Source organism: Heterodontus francisci, chromosome 11 (assembly GCF_036365525.1).
Source record: "Heterodontus francisci isolate sHetFra1 chromosome 11, sHetFra1.hap1, whole genome shotgun sequence".
NCBI lineage: Eukaryota > Metazoa > Chordata > Chondrichthyes > Heterodontiformes > Heterodontidae > Heterodontus > Heterodontus francisci.
The window spans coordinates 49,420,600-49,445,606 of record NC_090381.1 but is presented as its reverse complement, the minus strand read 5'-3'; the positions used below and the strand labels follow the sequence as shown (position 1 = coordinate 49,445,606).

The 25,007-nt window shown below is 42.8% G+C and overlaps 1 protein-coding gene across 3 annotated transcripts in view; it reads left to right on the top strand.

Annotated features, from left to right (window-relative positions):
* Positions 1 to 25,007, top strand: part of LOC137375251 (ephrin type-A receptor 4) — a 147,794-nt gene that overhangs the window by 13,511 nt on the left and 109,276 nt on the right. The window contains exon 4 of one of the 3 annotated variants that reach the window (XM_068042130.1): positions 16,701 to 17,147. The exons of the other annotated variants lie outside the window; for them this stretch is intronic. Coding sequence (XP_067898231.1) covers positions 16,701 to 16,744 — 44 coding nt within the window. The 3' untranslated portion in view covers positions 16,745 to 17,147. Of the gene's footprint in view, positions 1 to 16,700; positions 17,148 to 25,007 lie in introns of those variants that run through there. 3 annotated transcript variants of the gene reach the window in all.

The window sequence follows — 25,007 nt, the reverse complement described above, 5'->3', positions numbered from 1 at the left end:
GGACCAAAATGAGGCAAGCAAAATGTAATAACCTTATAAATAAATCTTAATTTTACATTGCTGCTACATTTCTGGCAAACAAAGGCCAGCGTTATTGCTTACTTTAATGATGCAGATAATCCAATTTGTTTCACTGATTCCAAGTTAAATGCAATAACTAACAACCGTGCTCCTTGAGGATTATAAAACATTCTTGTTAACAGTTAGTTTAATTTATGAGCAATGGAAAATCAAACATGTCAACTATACACGACACAGGGAAAAAACATAATGAACCTTGCTGCACATTGTTTCTGACCGATCGTTTAGGGACTTTTGATGTCCAGAATAAAGATTGAGTGGTGTCCAGAATAAAGTTTGAAAGTGAGAAAGGCTTCAGCAACAAAATCAAGTGCCACTAATGTTGTTTTTGATTGGGTTTTTCCAGATCATTTTTCATGGTTTGTTTCTATGAATAGCAGGAGCATTACAGAGACTGTCCAGTATAGAGTGCCAAGTGTTGTTTTGACAGTCTGATCCCCTGCTGTTTGCCATTTGACTGTGTTCTGACATGGCTCCAGATCGTCTCTTTGTTGCTTTCAGCTAAAGGGGTCAGAGGCTAACAGAAATTTCATTTTGTCCCCAGTGAGGATAATTCTAGAAATAGGCAAATATTCAATTCTTATATCTCACATTTGATGAAGCCGTGACTCAAACTTGAATATCTCTCTAGATTTGTGTTCAGGCACAAATTTATTTTTGTAGTGACTGCAAAATCATTATTTTTATATCTTACAAGTGTGACTTTTTAAATTAGGATTTGATTCCAAAATTGAGTGGTCATAATGTTAGAGTCAAATTCTAAAATAACATGGACTCTTTTTTGCTCCATTTTGGGCTAATGATGCACTATTCCTGCTAATTTTGATTAATAAATTACTGCAATTAAGATTCTTATTGTGTCTAACTTAATTGATTTCCATCTGAATCTTAGACTTTCTTAAATATACAAAACCTAATTATAATTAATGTTGCATTGAATAGCTCCTAATAGTAAGTGATGTATTTCTAACAGGGTTCCATTTAAAATATCTATTTCTGTACTTTAAGTTTCGCGGGCTGTTCTGCTTGAAATTGAAAGATGTTATAAAACTAAAGTCATACCCTTTTTTGCTTTCATCAGCAGCAGTACAAAGTAATATTTTGTAAATAAATTGTCTAAAAGTCTCCAGCCAGTGAACTTGACAGTAGAATGTGTTTGAAAATAAGTGCATTCTCGTTGAAAAAGACATCCCAGCTTTGAAAAATGTCCCATTTTGAAGCGTGCCAGAATGGGAAAGTGATTAATGCAGTCGCTAAGCAAATTAGCATGTCAAAAGCTTTGAATCAATACCAGTACTTTTTGTACTAGATGCAGCGGGAAAAAGCCTGAGAAGCACCAGGAAGCTCTTGACAGCTGTGCCAATGTGCAAAAGAGGCTGTTGATGGTGATGCAGACATGGAAAGCTTGATCTAGCAGTGAGGCTAATCCCAAAAAACGACTAGAACAGATTAGTTGAAAACAACTTCAAAGAACCTAATTGCTTCAACAGTGCAAGGGGGAGAAAACAATTGGTATAGCCAACATTTGATATACTTCATATTAAATATTTACTCCACCCATTTTTTGTAGAAAGAATTAATCAAGATCAATCCTCAACGAAGAGCTTGATATATTAACGTTTTGAGGCATCATAATTCTGATATTGGGCAAATAATCAATTCTTACATTTCAGATTGAACCTGAACTTAAACTTGTAAATCTGTCTAGATTTGACAATCTTTAGGCACAAATTTATTTTGTTTGTCATGACGGAAAAATATTTTTTTACATGTCTTTCAAATTTGATTTGCTGAAACTTTCTTTTGGTGATGGTCCTACATTTGTATCACATTGTTGCACCAAACTACTCGTTTCAGTTCACTCAGGTGTACCCCATTTAGTTGGCAGCAGCTAACTTTCATTTTATTGTTGCATACATTGATACCACAAAACTGCCTCTCATACCAGCTTTTTGTCAGCTGAATACTTCACTTAGTGGTACAGGCTCGGATGTCTCCTCAGCAAAGTAACTTGGACAATGTACTTGCTCAACTGTATTGGCTTCCGGTCCATTGATCCCTTGATTTTAAAATACTCAAATCCCTCTATGGCCTCACCCCTCCTATCTCTATAATCTGCTCCATTCCTACAACCCTCTGAGAGCTCTGTGTTCCTCCAATTCTGGCCTCTTGTGCACCTCCACTTCCTTCTCCCAACCATTGGCAGCCATGTTTTCAGCTGTCTAGGCCCTAAGCTCTAGAATTCCCTCCCTAATCCTCTCTGTCTCTGTACTTCTCTCTCCTCCTTTACAACGCTTCTCAAAACCTATCCGTTGACCAAGTTTTTAGTCACCTGTCCAAATGTCTCCCTCTCTGGCTCAGTGTCAATAGTTGTTTGATAATTGTTCCTGTGAAGTGCTTTGGCATGTTTTATTATGTTAAAGGTGCTATATATGTGCAGTTACGGGTTATAAGTCCAGATAAATTGGCGTAGAAACTGGGCGCCACGGGTTGCCTTTGTCGGTGGGAGAGGTCATTGCACCTCACTGGACAGCTACCGCCCGCCTCAAACCGGGCAGCCCCCGGTCAATAAGGTTCTGTCCCGCCACAGTCTGCCTGCTTCAATGGGTGCTTGGAGCTCAGGGTCATTGCCCGAAAGGTGGACTGATACACCGCACCAAACAACATGGAAAAAGGAAAGAAGGTACCAGCCCTTCGCTTTGCAAGCTGGAACGTCAGAACTATGTGTCCTGGCCTGTCGGAAGACCTTACACAAATCAACGATTCTCGGAAGACCGCCATCATTAACAACGAGCTCAGTAGATTCAATGTGGACATTGCAGCACTTCAGGAGACTCGCCTCCCCGCGAGTGGCTCTCTAGCAGAGCAAGACTACACCTTCTTCTGGCAGGGCAGGGATCCTGAAGAACCAAGACAGCATGGAGTGGGCTTCGCCATCAGAAACTCCTTGCTCAGCATGATAGAGCCTCCCTCAAATGGCTCGGAACGCATACTGTCCATCCGACTGCTCACCACCTCTGGTCCAGTACACCTACTCAGCATCTATGCTCCAACACTCTGCTCCGCACCTGAAGCTAAAGACCAGTTCTATGAACAACTCCATAACATCATTAGCAGCATCCCCAACACCGAACACCTATTCCTGCTGGGGGACTTTAATGCCAGGGTTGGGGCCGACCATGACTCATGGCCCTCCTGCCTTGGGCGCTATGGCGTTGGAAGGATGAATGAGAACGGGCAGAGACTGCTTGAGTTGTGTACCTATCATAACCTCTGCATCACCAACTCGTTCTTTCACACTAAACCCTGTCACCAGGTTTCATGGAGGCACCCAAGATCACGTCGTTGGCACCAGCTAGACCTCATTGTCACAAGGCGAGCCGCCTTAAACAGTGTTCAAATCACACGCAGCTTCCACAGTGTGGACTGCGACACCGACCACTCCCTGGTGTGCAGCAAGGTTAGACTCAGACCAAAGAAGTTGCATCATTCCAAGCAGAAGGGCCATCCGCGCATCAACACGAGCAGAATTTCTCACCCACAGCTGTTACAAAAATTTCTAAATTCACTTGTAACAGCCCTTCAAAACACTCCCACAGGGGATGCTGAGACCAAGTGGGCCCACATCAGAGACGCCATCTATGAGTCAGCTCTGACCACCTACGGCAAAAGTGCGAAGAGAAATGCAGACTGGTTTCAATCTCATAATGAAGAGCTGGAACCTGTCATAGCCGCTAAGCGCATTGCACTTTTGAACTACAAGAAAGCCCCCAGCGATTTAACATCCGCAGCACTTAAAGCAGCCAGAAGTACTGCACAAAGAACAGCTAGGCGTTGCGCAAACGACTACTGGCAACACCTATGCAGTCATATTCAGCTCGCCTCAGACACCGGAAACATCAGAGGAATGTATGATGGCATGAAGAGAGCTCTTGGGCCAACCATCAAGAAGATCACCCCCCTCAAATCTAAATCGGGGGACATAATCACTGACCAACGCAAACAGATGGACCGCTGGGTTGAGCACTACCTAGAACTGTACTCCAGGGAGAATGCTGTCACTGAGACTGCCCTCAATGCAGCCCAGCCTCTACCAGTCATGGATGAGCTGGACATACAGCCAACCAAATCGGAACTCGGTGATGCCATTGATTCCCTAGCCAGCGGAAAAGCCCCTGGGAAGGACAGCATTACCCCTGAAATAATCAAGAGTGCCAAGCCTGCTATACTCTCAGCACTACATGAACTGCTATGCCTGTGCTGGGACGAGGGAGCAGTACCCCAGGACATGCGCGATGCCAACATCATCACCCTCTATAAAAACAAAGGTGACCGCGGTGACTGCAACAACTACCGTGGAATCTCCCTGCTCAGCATAGTGGGGAAAGTCTTTGCTCGAGTCGCTCTGAACAGGCTCCAGAAGCTGGCCGAGCGCGTCTACCCTGAGGCACAGTGTGGCTTTCGTGCAGAGAGATCGACTATTGACATGCTGTTCTCCCTTCGTCAGATACAGGAGAAATGCCGTGAACAACAGATGCCCCTCTACATTGCTTTCATTGATCTCACCAAAGCCTTTGACCTCGTCAGCAGACGTGGTCTCTTCAGACTACTAGAAAAGATCGGATGTCCACCAAAGCTACTAAGTATCATCACCTCATTCCATGACAATATGAAAGGCACAATTCAACATGGTGGCTCCTCATCAGAGCCCTTTCCTATCCTGAGTGGTGTGAAACAGGGCTGTGTTCTCGCACCCACACTTTTTGGGATTTTCTTCTCCCTGCTGCTTTCACATGCGTTCAAATCCTCTGAAGAAGGAATTTTCCTCCACACAAGATCAGGGGGCAGGTTGTTCAACCTTGCCCGTCTAAGAGCGAAGTCCAAAGTACGGAAAGTCCTCATCAGAGAACTCCTCTTTGCTGACGATGCTGCTTTAACATCTCACACTGAAGAATGCCTGCAGAGTCTCATCGACAGGTTTGCGTCTGCCTGCAATGAATTTGGCCTAACCATCAGCCTCAAGAAAACGAACATCATGGGGCAGGATGTCAGAAATGCTCCATCCATCAATATTGGCGACCACGCTCTGGAAGTGGTTCAAGAGTTCACCTACCTAGGCTCAACTATCACCAGTAACCTGTCTCTAGATGCAGAAATCAACAAGCGCATGGGTAAGGCTTCCACTGCTATGTCCAGACTGGCCAAGAGAGTGTGGGAAAATGGCGCACTGACACGGAACACAAAAGTCCGAGTGTACCAGGCCTGTGTCCTCAGTACCTTGCTCTACGGCAGCGAGGCCTGGACAACGTATGCCAGCCAAGAGCGACGTCTCAATTCATTCCATCTTCGCTGCCTTCGGAGAATACTTGGCATCAGGTGGCAGGACTATATCTCCAACACAGAAGTCCTTGAAGCGGCCAACACCCCCAGCTTATACACACTACTGAGTCAGCGGCGCTTGAGATGGCTTGGCCATGTGAGCCGCATGGAAGATGGCAGGATCCCCAAAGACACATTGTACAGCGAGCTCGCCACTGGTATCAGACCCACCGGCCGTCCATGTCTCCGTTATAAAGACGTCTGCAAACGCGACATAAAATAGTGTGACATTGATCACAAGTCATGGGAGTCAGTTGCCAGCATTCGCCAGAGCTGGCGGGCAGCCATAAAGACAGGGCTAAATTGTGGCGAGTCGAAGAGACTTAGTAGTTGGCAGGAAAAAAGACAGAGGCGCAAGGGGAGAGCCAACTGTGCAACAGCCCCAACAAACAAATTTCTCTGCAGCACCTGTGGAAGAGCCTGTCACTCCAGAATTGGCCTTTATAGCCACTCCAGGCGCTGTTTCACAAACCACTGACCACCTCCAGGCGCGTATCCATTGTCTCTCGAGATAAGGAGGCCCAAAAGAATATGTGCTATATACATGTTGTATGCTGCTGAAAGTGAATGATGATTCCACAGAGTTTACTGGGGTCGTGCTTTGCAACCAGCTGCACAGGACCTAAGATTTGGGGGTCCCAATAGCACCAGCACAATCTAACATTGCCTGAAGAGCAGCAAACAGGAAATATTTTGATAGAACATTGATCCTTAGTGGCTTGAGTGCGATTTAAAAAAATCCCCTACAGTGTATTGGTTTTAATAATGCTGCTGTCTGTATAACTGTGACGTTTTGCTTTTCAGCATAATTAAGAAAATCATTTTTATATTACTATATTATATTATTACTATATTATATTACTATAACCAGATGAGCACATAATTCTTTTTAGTTGTACCAATTCTTTGCAATGGTTTGAGCTTGCTGTGTCTAAATGCACCAATTCATTGCAGATAATTTCAAAGTACGTCAACTGGATGCAAATATATTCCCCACTGACTGTGCAAATGGAGCAATGGACTCTTGTGCATCTAGTGCATATAAACAATTGAAATATGGTAAATCTGGTTCATCCAGAGTTAAAATTAGCCCTCCATATTCTCCATTCTGCAAAGCATCAATGCACCACTGTTTTAAGTTGCCCATTTTCCCTTCAAACAACTGGAATAAATGGTGGCAAGCAGACAAATATCAACATGTAAAGGATGCAGGGCTGCAAATACAATTCCTGCCTCTTATCAGATACCCTGCCAAAGCTGGCTTACGATAAGAACAATACACAGTAGTTAGCCCCGACATAGCAAGACCTTCTCAATTATACTACAATGTAGATTCTTGGAGAGGTCAATATTTCTGCTGTTTTTGTATGGAGAGAGAAATGTTACTTTATAGCATGCTGTGACATACTGTAGAATTAAAAACAAACACCTGATTTAATCAGTAACCATTACTAGAAGCCTTTCTAATAAGCATGTTTGCCTTTAGAGAATTACTTGTTGGTAGAGAGACAAATTTCAGTTATGTTCGATTGGAAATAAATTAGAAAGTACAATTTGCACATTAAAACTTGGATTATTGATACTATAATCCAATCCATGAGGTAAGAGCAATTGCATAATACTTAAATAATTTTTACTAAAAAAGCATGTATGCTCGTTGTAACTTAGCTTTTGTGTATTTAAATGTGAATCCTTTTTATTGCTTTCCCTAGAATATAATTCAAATTTGCAGAAATTTTAATTTTTTAAAACTACCTCTGGAAAAATATATGCTATTTTTGTGAAGTATTTTGGGCTGGTATTAGATGAAAAAGATTGCTAAAAGGTTTGCATTCCTCATTTATTTGGCTGAAAGCAGGGAAGTTTGGGTCGATGCTGCTTCATTGAAGGACACTGCTCATTTTATGATATAACAAAGTGAATGAGCCACACAGAAAAAAATGTTAGAATTCTCAAGGAACTTTGTCCTCATAAAAAGTGTTTTACAAACCAATTTTTCTTTTTGCAGAGAGAGGAGGTGGAAGAACTGTATGTCAATTGACACAATGGTGTTATTGGGAAGTGTTCAGACGATGTGTTTTAATTCAGTTCGCATCATTACCTCATCTGTTTGTAAGGTTTTGCCAAATACTTTTTCATAAGGATTTTAAATCATGAAAAATCTTCAAAGTAGAACCAAATATTATGCAAATAACTGACATGTTTTATACCACACAAAGTTCTAAGAAAATAGTTGTGAGTGGGAAATAGTTGTTGCTTTCTCAAACCCCCATTTTGTAAGTGGTGCAGCTTTACAGTACATTCTTTAGTGTCGCTTATGTGTAGTTGCTCATAGATTTGTAGAGGCCAGAGTTGCCAATTGATAAATTGGGGGATAAGTTGGATAGCCCTTTAAAATGGGCGCAAGGAACATAATGCATGATTAACCCTCACGCATGGATTGAAATGTAGGCAGCATGCCAACTTGGTGCTGCCTACTCATTTTCATGATCTCTGCATCGAGCTCCTGATAATCATGCAGTACATTGACTGGAAGTATCAGCTGGGGGGCAATATCATAACTGACTAGCACCAATTAAAGCTAGCCTGCACTTCTTAAAGGGGATGTGCATTGTAGCTGGAGCAGATGCTGGGAGTTGTGGCTGAAGAGAATCTGACCTGGGAAAGATAAAGGAATGGTACAATGTGGGAGAGCATGGTCCCAAAGTTGCCAGACTTTGCCCTGGAGGTCTTGGTGGAAGAGGTGGAAAGGAGGAGAGATGTCCTCTATCCGCAGGGGGAAGGAGGCACTCCAGACACATGGTCAAAAGGCAGCGGGAGCAGATAGCTGTGGAGATCAATGCCAGGAGTCAAGTCGGAGGACCTGGATGCAGTGCTGCAAGAAGTTCACTGACCTCACACAACTGATTATATTCAGTGAATGCATTTTCAAATGCAAGATCCTACCAACTGCAACTAGCCTCAGCCACTGCTCAAATCACCACACCCTATCACTCAGCTACCAACAAACTCCATCAATCAGAACTCATACCGAACATTCACATGCTTCACCTCACCCTCCCACATTTAGCACTGCAGCAAGCCTCACACCCACATCTCTCAGTATGCACACACCGCCAGCTATTCAACCATGACAGCCACATCAACCAAACTGATTGCACTTCACTCACTGACACACTTCCCTCTCTCTTGCAGGACAAGGTGGCACCCAACCAATGGCAGCAGGAGCTAACCGTTGGGGTAACAGGAGCCCCTGTATGTCCTAATTCCTATGGAGGAGGCAATGCTGATCATTATTTGGATGACCGATGCTGAGGATGTGGCAAGCACTGGGGCTAAAACCATTGAAGACAACGGTATCTTCATATCTAATTCTCCTTCTCACATCCCACCTCCTCCTCATCTCACACTCTCTTCTGATTTACAAGCTGGAGATGGTGTAAGCATGCAGCTCCTGCTTTCCCCACCGGCCCCACCTCTCTCTGCACCACAACTCTACCCTTGTGCCTTTTTGCAATCAGATACCCAATAGGTGCAACCTGACCAGGCAGTGGAGAAACACCAAGAAGAGAGTGATTATTAAGACATTTGACAAAGAGGCTGCAGAGGGATATAGACAGGTTGGGTGAGTGGGCAAGAACATGGCAGATGGAATACAATGTGCCAAAGTGTGGAGTTATCCATTTTGGTAGAAAAAACAAAAGAGCAGAATATTTTGTGAGTGCTGAGAGACTGGAAAATATTTGCATTCAGAGGGATCTGGATCCATGTACATGAAACATGGAAAGTTAACATGCAGGTAAAAGTAAGCAATTAGGAAGGCAAATGGTATGTTAGCTTTTGTTACAAAGTATAAGAGTAAAGGAGTCGTACTACAATTATTCAGGACATTGGTGAGGCCACACCTGGAGTACTGTGTGCAGTTTGGGTCTCTTTACCTAAGGAAGGACATACTTGCTGTAGAGGGAGTACAACAAAGGTTCACTAGACTGGTTCCTGAAATGAGGGCATTGTCCTATGAGGAGAGATTGAGTAGACTTGGCCTATATTCCCTGGAGTTTAGAAAAATGAAAGCTGATCTAATTGAATCATATAAAGCTCTTAAGGGGCTTGACAGGATAGATGCTGAGAAAATGCTTCCCCTAGCTGGACAATCTACAACACAGTGTCGCAGTCTCAGAAAAAGAGGTCAGCCATTTAGGACTGAGGTGTGGAGAAATTTCTTCACTCAGACGGTTGTGAATCTTTGGAATTCTGTACCCCAGGGAGCTATGGATGCTCCATCGTTGAGTATATTCAAGACAAAGATCGATAGATCTTTGGATACTAAAGGAATTAAGAATTATGGGAATAGTGCAGGAAGGTGGAGTTGAGGTAGAAGATCAGCCATGATCTTGTCGAATGACAAAGCAGGCTTGAAGAGCCAATGGCCTCCTGCAGCTCCTATTTCCTATATTCATAGGTGGGATCTGCATATGGTGAGATGCTGGGCATGAGTCAGCTGCAGCCAGGGCAGGGGGAAAGCCACTCACCGGAGGTCGCACTGCAGAGAACTTAAATGAGGACTTCAGTGGAGCAGCCTATAGAAGAGCGCTGATGGTAATGCATAACAGATTGCTTTGTTCTCTTGTTCAATATACGGAAAATGCCTCATAGTTTGATTAGATACTGTTCATTTTTCCTATCTTAAAGGAAAGTATTTTTTTTTATTCTGTTGCTACAGCATTGATATTGAAGTGAGAAGCCTGCAGTCAGTGCCGAGGAGTATGGAGGAATCTGGCATCAACCTGGCAGAGCTTGGATCCCATCCTTTCTTGCACAAGAAAGAGATAGTCAACTCCGTTCACACTGTCGATCCAACCATGATGTAGTATCTGATGGCTGATGCCTCAGCTTCCATTGCAACACGAACAGCCACCCATTATCTGAGTGCTGCAGCGGAAGCTCAGACTGCTGTCATCATGGCTGCAGATTATAGCGTGTAAAGGCACTTGCAGGGCGTCACAGCATTCCAGCAATCTATCCTCAAACAAATCACTAGGATTGCTGAGGCACCACCCTGGGCGAGTAACAGTGGCTCTATGGCACTGCTCGCATCAAATCATCATTGTCTGCTGATTGACATCATAATCTGCCTGCTCTGCATACTTCTGGCAGAAGTTCACTGAATGCGCACGAATGCCTGCAGCAGTATGGTGCTTGGCGCGAGTCACTCGCATTGTGGCTACCATTTTGGAGCTTTAAGGGCACTCATGCCATTTACAGTTCCACTTATAAACAGCAGTACAGCATCGCAAAGAAAATTTTTGTTTGCTATTTAATGTAGTGCAGAAGAGGCTCTTGTAATAGGAGTCTTCTAGGGTGATTACAGCTCCATTGTTTTCTTCTGCAGTAACTAAAGCATTGTGCTTCAATATCAATGCTGTAGCAACAGAATAAAAAAAAACTTCCCTTTAAAATAGGAAAAATTAACAGTATCTAATCAAGCTATGAGGCATTTTTTGTATATTGAACAATAGAACAAAGTATTTATCTTTGCTGCTTCTGGGATATATGTTACCCTATTTACCTGTGTGATTCTACATCTTTCCACCACATATTTGAGATGGGGTTTTGTAAGGAAGTTATTGTTCAGTGGAGAGGATTAATGGATCCTTTGTTGACATTATCCCCACACAATATCAGATTAGCTTCTTTTATTGGTGACAGAATTCTATACCTCAGTCTCATGTTTTCAACCTAATGAAACAAAAACAAGTTACGAGAAAAATCAGAATCATTTTCAGTTTTGTAAGTACCTCAGATTTCTGAACTCTGTGATATGGCCTGGATATTGAGGTCAGCAGAAAAGGAATGATGCTTGCCATTCATCATGCTTACAGCTGCCTGCAGACTTGTGTAGGATTTTGAGCAGCAACCTACTGCGATCAGGTGCCTGATCCAAGGTAGTGCCTTTTACCAAGATTCTGTGGTGTGTGTGTGAACAGGATAAGCAACAGCTTGACTTTTCAACCAATCAGATTGAAGAATCCTTACTGGGCCATGCAAGCGGGAATTTTAACCCTCATAGCAAGTGGGTTTGGGGTGGGTGGCACGTAAAAAAAATTTGAAACACAACCAGAACCTGACAACTTCCGGTTTTAATGGAGGTGGAACATGGGAGGGCAACCAACACGTTCACAGGAAGAGGGTTGACCATTTAAATATTATAATGAGGTTGCGTGCCTCAGAATTAAAAAAAACATTTTTAATTTACCCTCACTTCGGGCCTCAGGAAACACGGCAGCTAAAGGGAGGCAAGAACTGTTGGATCCAGGAGGGAAATGCTATCAGCTTACCTGCTGGATCTAGTTTACCTGCTTCACTTATCTGCAACCACCTGGCCCCTATCCTACCCCCCCCCCCTCGCGCACAAGCCCGCTTATGATAGGACACCTCCTCGATCCTTCTGATCTCCCCCAACGCTTCTAAATTTCATCCCAAGACCTCTCATCTCTTCCATTTCCACGTGAGTGACTAGATATAAGACACAATAAAAGTAAAACAAATAGAATTTTTATAAAATCTCCAATAATTAAATTCTATAGGAATGAGACTCCACACTTGTAAAATTAAATTTCCATGCCAGAGAGGTTGTTCAGCGGTCACTAAGACCTAACGTACTTCTATAAATTCATTTGTAGCTGATGCACCAGCCCTAACTTTTTCTGACATGTTTAATGGGAAACTAATGGGTAAGTATAGCAACAGCAAGCTTTTACTTAGATTTCAATGCCAAGTCTATCAGTGAGGTACTGGTGTAACACAGCTTGTGGAGGAGCAGAGCAAGCTAGAGGGCGACTTCCAGATTTTCATGTTTTGAGCGTGTCTATGCAGACTCTGGAAGTTACTGTCCGATATACTCCAGAATAATGGTGAGCATTGTTAGCCGCACAGTCATTCTTAAAGCAAATTCTAGGCCATTGTTGCATGTTATTGCATTTTGTAGCTGATAAGCTACTTTAGTTTTGGGAAGTTTTAGATCCTCGAAATATACTGCACTCTCAGGACACCTTCAAAATCATCCTTGGCATCATAAATAGTAACTGCATTCAGATGTAATCAGTAATTGTTTCTCAATGCTATCATATGGTCCAATCAGTGTGAAAGGTTAGTGGGTGGCAATCCACAGATATCTTTATACAACCATTTCCTTGTTAAAGCTGTAGCCCTAGCACAGAAATCAATAAACTGGTTGTAAATGGGTTTATGTGAAAAGTGAAATATTCCAGATACTGTGCCAGTGAGGATTGGGACGCAGGCTAAATATAACCTCCCATTAGGCTTTGCACTATAAGTGCTAGTTGTAATAGAAATCAATACATCTCTGATAGCCTCAAAAAGGAGTGTTTAACAAGACAACTCTTGGTAGAGTAAATCCTAATTGGAATGGAATGCAGCAATATGAATAACGTCAGTTTAGTATTTAAGTACCACATCCTTCTACTAAACATCAAACTTTATCTCTGGCTTTAATTTGACTGATTCCTCATCCAGATTTAGAAGAACAGTATTATTACCAGCTGTTGATAACCCAATCCAAAAGATTATGGAAAAAGTATTTGAGTTGGAGATGAGTTGATGTAAGTAGTGGGGGCTGTTCCTTAGACTCCCAACTTTGCTTTGGTCATGTAAGCCACATCAAAATTAAAATCTCATGCTGACTTTAACTTGTCTCCAATTATAATCTTACATCCATGGCAATAAACCAAATGAATGTATAGTTTACTTGCATTTTCTAAATTAAGGTACACATTGAAATGTGGGAGGGAGGCAGTGACTTGGCAGTCATCCAAATGGAATGGTTCAAATACATCATAGCTTACACAAATACAGCTTGATTGGTTTGTGGATGTCATCGGAACCCTCAGAATGGATTACGGTCTTCAACTATTCCCCAGATATTTATTGTTTTTGACATAATACAGCAATACTGAACAATATAAAGTTAATCATTCTGATGTTCCAGCATGATGAGTGTGGTTGCAAGTTTGAGGTAGCATGATGTTTTTTTGGAAGATATACAGCATCTTGTGATGGGTGCTGCTGTACTGCGACAATTTCCTCCTTGGGACTGCATTTTCAGCATTAGCATTGTTCATGGTAGAATGATTAGTGGTGGGTTTTAGACAGACTCAAATGGAAGTGGTCTGTTTACTGCATATTTTCCGAGATCAGCTTATTGGCGTAACTAGGTGTAGAATTGGACTGGTCCAGGGAGCTCATGAATGATGTAGACAGAAAATTGAGTATAACTGGAATTCAAGCAATGTACACAGTTAAAGCTTAGTGTCACACTCGGGGACAAAGCCTTGAAAATCTCAGGAAGAACCTGCAAAGGTATCTCATCCCGTTAAACAATGTTTTAATACAGTGACCTTTTGAATACAGCCTGGACTGAAAGGAGTAAAAGCCACCTCATTTTACCAGCTGTACTGATTTTTAGTAATTGTCTCAGCTCAGTTCTCAGTGTTTATTGGCAGAAGCATTAAAATATGTCCACAAAATAACAGTCTTAGAGGGACCATAAAGGTGGCTAATGCTGTAATTGGAAAAATTTACACTGATGCACTGCATAATGCTCCTACGAGTTTGGTGTTGAGGTATGTTATTAGGAAACATGACTCCAAATCTAGTTGCTAAATATGCAGTGGAAAACAAATAGCTTCAGCAGGTTTCTATTTAATCACAAGCTATTGTTGTGATTAAAGTATATCAGCTTTCCTTTTCAGACTTCATTGAAAAAGTGCTACCTGAGATGAAGACAACAGAATGGTTTATCCAGAGATTAAATTATTTGTGTTGATTTCTGCTGGATTGTGATTTAATATCTTGCCTTTGACAGATGCAAGTCCACTGCTTTTCAAGGCTGTAAAAATGCATAGATTTAATTTTTTCATGCATTCACAGGATGTGGGCATCGCTGGCAAGGCCAGAATTTATTGTCCATCCCTAATTGCCCTTGAGAAAGTGGTGTTGAGCTGTCTTCTTGAACTACTGCAGTCCTTTTGATAAAGGTACTCCCAGAGTGCTGTTAGGTAGGGAGTTCCATGAATTTGACCTAGTGACGATGGAGGAACGGTAATATATTTCCAAGTCAGTGTAGTGTGTGACTTGGAGGCGTGGTGTTCCTGTGCACTTATGGCCCTTGTCCTTCTGAGTGGTAGAGGCCACACATTTGGGAGGTACTGCCAAAGAAGTCTTGGCAAATTGCTGCAGTGCACCTTGTAGACGGTATATACTGCAGCCATAGTGCTCGAGGGGTGGAGAGTGTGAATGTTTAAGGTAGATGGGGTGCTGATCAAGCAGGCTGCTTTGTATTGGATGGTGATGAATTTTTTGAGTGTTGTTGGAGCTGCACTCATCCAAGAAGTGGAGAGTATTCCACTACACTCCTTGCTTGTGCCTTGTAGATGGTGGAAAGGGTTTGTTTGGGGGGGGGGGGGGGTCAGGAAATCAGTCACTCACCAAAGAATACCAGCCTCTGACCTGCTCTTGCAGCCACAGTATTTATGTGTTCCAGTTAGGTTAATGGTAAACCCCAGGTTGTTGATGGTGGGGGATTCAGCGATAGTAATGCTGTTGAATGTCAAGGCAAGATGGTCAGATTGTTGGAGATGATCATTGCCTGGCATTTGTTTGGTACAAATATTACTTACCACTTATCAGCCCAGGCCTTAATGTTGTGCAGGTTTTGTTGCATGATGACACAAATTGCTTCAGTATATGAGGAGTTGCAAGTGGAACTGAACCTTGTGCAATCATCAGCGAACATCCCCACTTTTGACCTTATGATGGAGGGAAGGACATTCATGAAGCAGCTGAAGATGGATGGGCCTAGGACACTGCCCTGAGGAACTCCTTCAGCGATGTCCTAGGGCTGAGATGATTGGCCTTCAATGGCCACAGCCATCTTTCTTTGTGCTAGGTATGACCCCAGACAGTGGAGAGATTCCCTCGATTCTGATTGACTTCAATTTTTGTCAGGCTCCTTGATGGCACATTTGGTCAATGCTGCCTTGATGTTAAGAGCAGTCATTCTCAACTCATTTGGAATGTAGCACTTTAGTTCATGTTTGAACCAAGGTTGTAATGAGGTCCTGGTGGAACCCAAACTGAGTAGCAGTTTATTTGTAAGTGAGTGCCGCTTGATAGCACTGTTGACAATCCCTTCCATTACGTTGCTGATTAAATAATGTGAATTGCAGCAGCACAGGATTATTAGTGGCTTGAGTACAAATATTGTATTCGCCTGGTCTTTGCGTTAATATTGATGGTGAGGTTAACAGTGCTCACCGTTATTATGGAGTAAGTCCAAGAGAAACTTTTGGATTATGCACATGTGCAGTTAAATGTGGAAATCCAGAAATTGCACTACAGCAAATCCTCATCAATAGACCCGGCATTGAAATACATGCAATAGCATTAAGTTCAACTAATTATCCACTAAATGTGCCATAAAAAGTTAGGACTTATGCATTCAGGAGTAAGTCAATTTTTAATGGTGTGATAGTGATAATTACTGCCAAACAACTCTCTGGCCCTGAAAACTTAATTTTAAAAATGTGCTGCCTCATTCCTTCAGATGCTAATTAGTGTTGACGATTTAAAAAAGTATATATTTTTTTTTCTGTCCATCTCTTTTATTTCTCTCTTTCTCTTAATCCCATCTTTCTTTTCCCATCTCTGTTTCACTTTCTCTATATAATTTACATCTAACTTATACTTCCTGGTTTAGATTCTGCAGGGGCGTGGTTGAGGGGAAATTTTAACCTGCAAAACAGGTAGACTTCGGTCAAGTGGGATGATAAAAGGTTAAAAACCAGAATCCTGATCCCAAACCACCCATTTCCAGTTTTAGTGGAGGTGGCATAGAGGGCAGGCAACCAACCCGCTCGTAGGATGTGGGTTAACAATTTGAATATTGTAATGAGGTCTTTTATTTTTTCATGGTTTGATGGAAACCACACCGGTCAAATGGAAACATTAATTTCATCAGATGGAACACTACTTGAACCCTTTTGCTGGACATTGCACAGAACTTGTTTAAAAAAAGACCACAGAGTTGGACAACTGAAACATGGCTGCACATTTGCATTCTGAAAGACAGTTGAATAGAGATACAATGGAAGTGATCACTGATTCAATTAACAATGTTGGTCTGGGCAATCATTGTAATCAACCTTCTTTATCTGTGTAAGAGCCAGAGCTCCACACCCTACCGAGCCTGACTGGAGAACTTTGAGAACCACCAACCCTCGCAGAAGATGCTGTTTCACCTGCTGGCCAGACTGGGAACTGTTTGAATTATGCCTCACAGAAAGGTTAGAACAGACTGCAATTTGAAGGCAAAAGAGAAGGAAAGTCTCTCTCTGTCTCTCTCTGCAGCAAAGTCCCGGGGACCCACGGCAGCAGCTTGAGTGTCAAAACAGAGGACCTCTTCAGCCTCTGGTACCAGAGAAGTAAGTTTGAAAGTGTGCAATGGGCCTCAGCAAGAACTACAAGACCGCAATTACAACCAAGGATTTTACAGCAAAACTAAAGACAGTAACTGAATTCTATTTACTACTTCAACCCACCTGCCCTAACTCTTTCCTCCCCTCTGTATTTATTTGTGTGTGTTTCTCTCGTATGTATGCTAGCATGGTTGCGTCACATAGTTTAGTAATTTTAACTGAGTTAGAGTGATAAGGTTAATAAACTTACATCTTTCTTGTTTAAACCTGAGAAAACCTGTCTGGTTGGTTCATTTACAATTACAACTAAAGATCAGTGTGCAAGGACTCACTGAGCTGTTAAGCTAAAAACACTATGTTTTAAAAGTTAAACCCTGTAACGGCCAAACCAGAAAAGGGGCCAGACGGGAGCCTGAGACCCCTTGCTCACCCGGTTGTAACAATGGGATGTGGGCGCTGCTGGCAAGGCTAGCATTTGTTACCCATCCCGAATTGCCCTTGACAACTGAGTGGCTTGCTAGGCCATTTCAGAGGGCAGTTAAGAGTCAACCACATTGCTGTGGGTCTGGAGTCGCATATAAGCTGGACCAGGTAAGGATGGCAGATTTCCTTCTCTAAAGAACATTAGTGAACCAGATGGGTTTTTACGACAATCGATGATAGTTAAATGGCATAATTACTGAGACTAGCTTTCAATTGCAGATTTTGATTAATTAATTGAATGTAAATTCCACCAGCTGTCATGGTGGGATTTGACCCATGTTCCCAGGGCATTAGCCTGGGCCTCTGGATTTCTAGCCTGATATTTAACCACCGCTTTAAATTTAACCCTGGCTGGCCAAGTTTGTGGTGTCTCGGGAAACCCGCCGGCAAAAGGGCGGTAAGGATTGCTGATTCCAGGCATTAAGTGCTTTTCCACTCACTGCTGAAACCAGTATAGCTGCTTCACCCATTCCCTGCAATCAAACACCACCACCCCCACACCATCCCCCTCTCACCCCACCCGTTGGGCCCTTCCACTCTCCTCCACAAACTCTCTGAACTGTCTCTGGCTTCTGCTCTCCCACATCCCCTGACTCCAAACTGCCTCTGGACTGCAATTTCCCTTGTCTTCTAATCCCAGTCATCTCCTGGGCCAGAAAACAGAGACAAAAACATTAAAAAGATCCCACACTTAAATTCAGCCGGACCTTCAGGAAACCCATTCTTCCAGGTTTCCCGACCTGAAAGTACATGCTACAGACCCAACAGATGCCCTGTGAATGGTGCCGTACTGGATCGGATGCCAGATTAAAGCACTATTCCTTTACTGCTGACTGAAAAATCCAGGCCATTAATAAACTTCTGAAGAAAGCAGTCTGTAGCCATAGTCCCAAAGGATCTGTCCACATTAGAGAGAGACAGTTGGTGATGCATAGCTTGAGGGTCATCACGCTTCAAGTGTGGGGCAAGGCGAGGAGGCAGGTCTCTGTGAACTACCACTGCCAGTATGGGGATTGAACCCAAGCTGTTGGCATCTTCCTGCATCACGCTCTATCCAGCTGAGCTAACGGACCTGCTCCATTAAAAAAAGTAAGCAGAGAAAGAACAAAATAGCATGCATTTATAATTTTATTTTCCTTCAAGTAAAAGGTGTTGCTATGGGTACCTACATGGGTCTGAGTTATGCCTGTCTTTTTGTGGGATATGTCGAACATTTCTTGTTCCAGTCCTACTCAGGCCTCCTCCCCCAACTCTTTTTCCGGTACATTGATGACTGTATCGGTGCTGTTTCCTGCCTTCCGCCCCGAACTGGAAAACTTTATCAACTTTGCTTCCAATTTCCACCCTTCTCTCACCTTTACATGGTCCATCTCTGACACTTCCCTTCCTTGACTTCTCTGTCTCCATCTCTGGGAATAGGCTGTCTACTAATATTCATTATAAGCCTGTCGACTCCCATAGCTATCTCGACTAAACTTCTTCACATGCTGCCTCCTGTAAGGACTCCATTCCATTCTGTCAGTTTCTTTGTCTCCGACATATCTGCTCTGATGATGTTACCTTCCATGACAGTGCTTCTGATATGTCTTCCTTTTTCCTCATCCGAGGATTCCACCCACCGTGGTTGACAGGCCCTCAACTGTGCCCGGTCTATTTCCTGCACCTCTATCCTCCCCCTTCCCCTCCCTCCCAGAGCCGTGACAGGGTTCCCCTTGTCCTCACTTTCCACCCCACCAGCCTCCACATCGAAAGGATCATCTTCCGCCATTTCTGCCACAGCCAGCGTGATGCCACTACCAAACGCATCTTCCCCTCCCTTGTCAGCATTCCGAAGGGATCGTTCCCTCCGCGACACCCTTGTCCACTCCTCCATTACCTCCAACACCTCGTCCCCTTCCCACGGAACCTTCCCATGCAATCGCAGGAGGTGTAACACCTGCCCTTTTACCTCCTCTCTCCTCACTATCCCTGGCTCCAAACACTCCTTTTAGGTGAAGCAGTGATTTACTTGTACTTCTTTCAATGTAGTATACTGTATTTGCTGCTGACAATGTGGTCTCCTCTACATTGCAGAGACCAAACGCAGATTGGGTGACCACTTTGCGGAATACCTCCGCTCAGTCCGCAAGCAGGACCCTGAGTTTCCGGTTGCTTGCCATTTCAACACTCCCCCCGTTCTCATGCCCACATATCTGTCCTGGGATTGCTGCAGTGTTCCAGTGAACATCAACGCAAGCTTGAGGAACAGCATCTCATTTACCGATTAGGCACGCTGCAGCCTGCCAAACTGTACACTGAGTTCAATTATTTCAAAGCATGATGGGCCCCCCTTTTTATTTTTAGTTATATTTCCTTTTTTGTTTTTTAATTTGTTTATTTTATTTTAGTTTGTTTCATCATTCATTTTTTTTACCATGTGCCTACCCACTGTTTTTTTTCATGTTTGTGCTTTGGGCCAGGGCTGTTCATTTTTTTGTCAATGAACATCCTCTCTGTTTTGCCTTTGCTCCATGACCTCCTGGTCAGTTATTCTCTGTGACCCTCTGTCCTATCAACACCTTGCCTTTTGTTATCTCTTGCCCCGCCCCCGCTTTATTATGCTTAAAACATATTACATTTCTAACATTTCTGATGAAGGGTCACTGACCTGAAACATTAATTCTGCTTCTGTCACCACAGATGCTGCCAGACCTGTTGAGTATTTCCAGCATTTTTTGTTTTTATTTCAGGTTTCCTGCAGTATTTTGCTTTTATTTTATTACATTTATATAGTGGCTTTCACAACATCAAGATGTTCTAAAACACTTTACAATCAATACCTTTACACACTCCCTGAAATAACCTCAAATAAGAGCAAAGAATACAATACTTCATAACATTTCTTTTTCCTGTTTGGGGCACAGATTCCTTTAGAGGCATGAAGTTATTTGAAGTTATTTTCTGTAAATTAAAAGTAGCAAAGAGGAATGTCACTTTCAAGCAGAATTTATAATGTTTAACTTTTGGGGTTCAGATGGGCAGAACATTGGGTGGGCTGCATTACAGATATGAGATCTTGTTCACTCATCACCTTCTATGCGCTTCATCCAGGTGCTCCCTTGCGCTGAAGTGCTAGAAGAGGAAAACCTGTTTTAATACAACCCCAAATTATGCTTCATCAGAATACAATCAGAGCACTGAGAGTGCTACTATCTTAGTGGCCAGCTTAGATTAGTAGTAACATTTTCACCACTGACTTAGAAAATCATGGCCTCAAGTCCCACTCTGGAGACTTAATGCTTAATCTAAGCAAACACTTAAGTGCAGTAAAAGAAGGAACTTGCATTTATATTATATAGCACCTTTCATGACCTAAGGATGTCCCAAAATGCTTTACAAATGCAGTATTTTTGAAGTGCATTCACTGTTGCAGTGTAGGAAATGTAGCAGCCAATTTGCACACAGCAAACTTCCATAAACAGCAATGTGATCATGACCAGATAATCTGTTGTTAGTGATGGTAGCTGAGTGATAAATATTACCCAAGACTGAGGGAAAGCTGCACTGTTGGAGGTTTGACCTGCCAAATGATATATTAACCTGTCTACCCTGTCAGGTGGATGAGTCCAAGAAGAGCAGGGAATTTCTTGGTGGTTTGGCCAACAAATATCTTCCTTGTTCTTATTATTAAAAGGTAAATTTGTAAATTGCAAATTTGTTTAGTTTCTTTTGAAGTGAGTTGTCATTGCATCAATCAGTTGCCGTAATAATCATGTGCTACCATCACCTAACACATCAGGTGTTTCAGAAGGACGGATAGCAGAGTCTGATTTTTTACTACACATATTAATTCTTAAATATCACATGTTAACCAAGCATCATTGTACAAAGATGTTCCAAGTTTACACAGCTTCACCTTTATGTGATAACTGTATTCAATAATTACTTCAAAATTCAGACTATTGAAGACTGCTGCAGAGTTTATCTCATCTTCCACGATTACCACTTATTGGGCTGAATTTTGATTGTGAGCTGTGCTCCATGGCGATGCGCTTTCAACTCGGAGGCCTTCCGACACGGAAGTGCCGCCGAGGAGCCACCGCAATATTATGCGCAGGGGACCATTTAAATAGAGGGGGTGGAGTGGCTGCCCCCAATGACTTTGAGGCGACAGCTGCTGCGTCCCCAGCAAGGGGGTCCGGGGCCTCCATGCAGGTGCCGTGCTATTTTTAAAGGGCTTTAAGCTCTTAGATGAAGTTTTAATTTTTAAAGGCAAATTAACCAGCATTTTTATTAGACAGGTAATAAAGATATGGAGGCCCTTGCCCAACCCCCTCAATGGTCATTTCAATTCCCCAAAATAACCAAAACATGCCTTTTTCCCTACCCAAACTTTACCCCCCAAACTTCTAACTTTTGTCCTTCAATCCCTTCCCACCATCCCCACATCCAAATAAAAATTGATTTTCCCGCTCCTCCACCCCTCCCGCCCTGAAAAGTTTATTCCTCCCTCCTCCCCATCAGGTTCTCGCCTCGGAACTCAGGAGTTCTGAAGGTGTGTGAAGCATGAATGGTAGCTGTAAAATCGGCCTGGGACGGCCGCCACCTGCAGGTAAGTGTCATCGACTGAATGTTAATCTGCATATTTAGCTGAAGGGCCCGCCACCAGGTGGTGGTGGGGGCCGCACCGAGGTCGCCCCGCCGCCGGTAATAAGCAGCAGGCCCTTCTTGACGTTGCGGGTCGAGATGGGCCTCTCCCCGCAGAATTTTAACGGCCCCTATGCCGCGACCCGCAGTGATGAGGGGCTAGTAAAATTCAGCCCATTTTGAAGCAACAAAGTATCAGGTGAAGCTTCTTTTGCAATTACAGCATGGCAAACAGACACAACTTTAGTTGTAATAACGTGAAAGCCTTTCTTTTGAAAGACATACATCACTGGCATCTGAAAAAGATGCTCTTTTTCACCAGGTCTGAATGCTTGCTACAGTTTATAATTCAAGCTGTATTATAACAAGTGGAATCCAAGGTTTAGGCTCAGGATTCAGTTTAGATTCTATTTTACTATGTGCTCAAAAGTACATTGCAATTAGATGTTTCTTATTGTGCTGCTTTGAAGTACATGTTTAATTTCTTTGGATTCAGATTTGTTTATTGTTGGAGTGTCTTCAACATAAAGTTCTTTATCAACAGAAATCTTATCCCAGATACATCTTACAAAGTTAACAACTTTGGGCCAAGCCATAGCTGTTATATGAAATATGAGAGTTTCAAATGATGCATTCAAATTACCTGTGGATAATTGCAGGCTTGTGTTATGTGAGGAATGCAAACCATAATTAAAAATTTGCCTTAACTGCTTTGGCAGGAGGCGTGAACAATCAGATCCCACAACTTGGACTTATCAAATAATAGTCATTGACCTCTCTCATCCTCTTTTGATACTTCCTACTGTGTGGCTTCTTTTGCCACAGACATATTCATTGTTTGTTCAGATCACATCACGTCAGTCCTGTAAAGCTAGAATTTATGTGTGAATGGGTGACATGATTGTGGTATTAAAGATACTGTAATAGAATCTCAACTATTGTGATTTCTAGTAATATTGAACTAATTATCTAGTAGTCGCTTGGCAGTACAGAATTTGGGTATTGCTGAAAAAAGAAACATGCCGTTGAAGCATTTCATCTTGCACTCATCAGGATAGATGCACGAATGCCAAATTTCAAAGAGATTAACAATTTAAACTGCATGAGAAAAGGGTGCTGATTGGTTGGCAAGTCGGCTCTGATTGGTTGAGGCATTAACATTGGAGAATGCACCAGGCAACTATTGTCCTCCACGCCTTTGTTTAATTCAAAAAAGGCGCAACACCTGGACATGTTCCTTTTGCCTGCAGAGGCCAGGTCCCTGTGTATGAATATATGTAGCTTCCAGCAAGCGCAAGCATGCCACATTGTGAGCCTGACTGATAATCTTAAATTGGTTGTTAGTGTAATCCTTAGCACACTCGGGATTGTTCAGTAAGTGCTGTCCAATAGCAGAATCACATCTAACCTTATATATTGTCTTCTGAGCTTTGTAATTATGGGCTGATGGAGTACAGTCAGTACTCGGCCTATTGCGAATAGCCGAAGGGACGTGCTGTTTGATACGATCCGCCAGTTGTTGGAACATGCAGCCTATGTACCTGGTATCGCACCAACACTGGAATTCATATATCACATTACTCATTTGTGTGGTAGGCAGAACGTCTTTTTGGCATGACAGCAGCATCCCAAACAATCCCAAATATGCTAAGAATTACACTAACAACCAATTTAGGAGAATTTTGTGAGAATTATTCCAATGGGCTGTACACTACCTCATGAAAAGGATAGTTGCACAAGGTTGATTGGCGCCCAGATTAAAGAAAATCAAACTAGGCCCCTTTGATATGTTGGGAGACACTCTGAAGATACTTGGGACATCATCTAGTCTAGTACTCCCAGAACCTGTCATTCAGAAGATCCAGAAAAAAAAGCTGAAATAAAAACAGAAAATGCTGGACATACTCAACAGGTCAGACAACATCTGTGGAGAGAGAAACAAAGTTAATGTTTCAGGTTGGTGACCTTTCATCAAAACTGGAAGAGGTTGAGATGTAGTAGGATTTAAGCAGGTACAGAGGGAGGGAAAGGGGAGCGGGTGGAAAGAACAAAAGGAAAGGTCTGTAATAGGTTGGAAAGCAGGAGAGATTAAATGCCAAAAGGGATGATGGTGCAAGACTAAAAGAGATGATAATGGGACAAGTAAAGAAATAGATGTGTCTAGAAGAGAACCTAAACCCAAATAGCAGAACCATTACCAAAGCTTCTGTTCGAAAAGATGGGGACAAAGGATATGATCTGAAATTATTGAACTCAGTGTTGGGTCTGTAAGGCTATAAAGTGCCCAATCAAAAGATGAGCTGCTGTTTCTTGAGTTTCCACTGTACTTTATTAGAACAGTGAAGGAGGCCGAGGACGGAAAGGTCAGAGTGGGAGTGAGGCAGAGAATTAAAACGAGAGATGACAGGAAGCTCAGGGTCATGCTTTTGGACTGAATGGAGGTGATCCACAAAGTAGTCACCCAATCTGTGTTTGGTCTGCCTAATGTCGAGAAGGCCACATTGTGAGCTGCAAATACAATATACTAAATTGAAAGAAGTACAAGTAAATCCCTGTTTCACACAGAAGGAGTGTTTGGGGCCTTGGACAGTGGGAAAGGAGGAGGTAAAAGGGCAGGTGTTGCATTTCCTGTGCTTGCATGTGAAGGTGCTATGGGATGGAGAGAGCCTGTTGGGGTTGATTGAGGAGTGAACCAGAGTGTTGTAGGGAACGGTCTCTTCAGAATGCTGAAAGGAGAGGGAGGGGAAGATCATTTTGGTAGTACCATCATGCTGGAGGTGGCAGAAATGGCAGGGAATGGTCCATTGAATGTGGGGGTTGATAGAGTTTTAGGTGAGGACACGGGGAACTGTATCATTCTGGGAGGGAGGGGAAGGGGTGAGAGGAGGTGTGGAAAATGGAAGGGGTGCGGTCGAGGGCCCTATCAACTATGGTGGAGGAGAT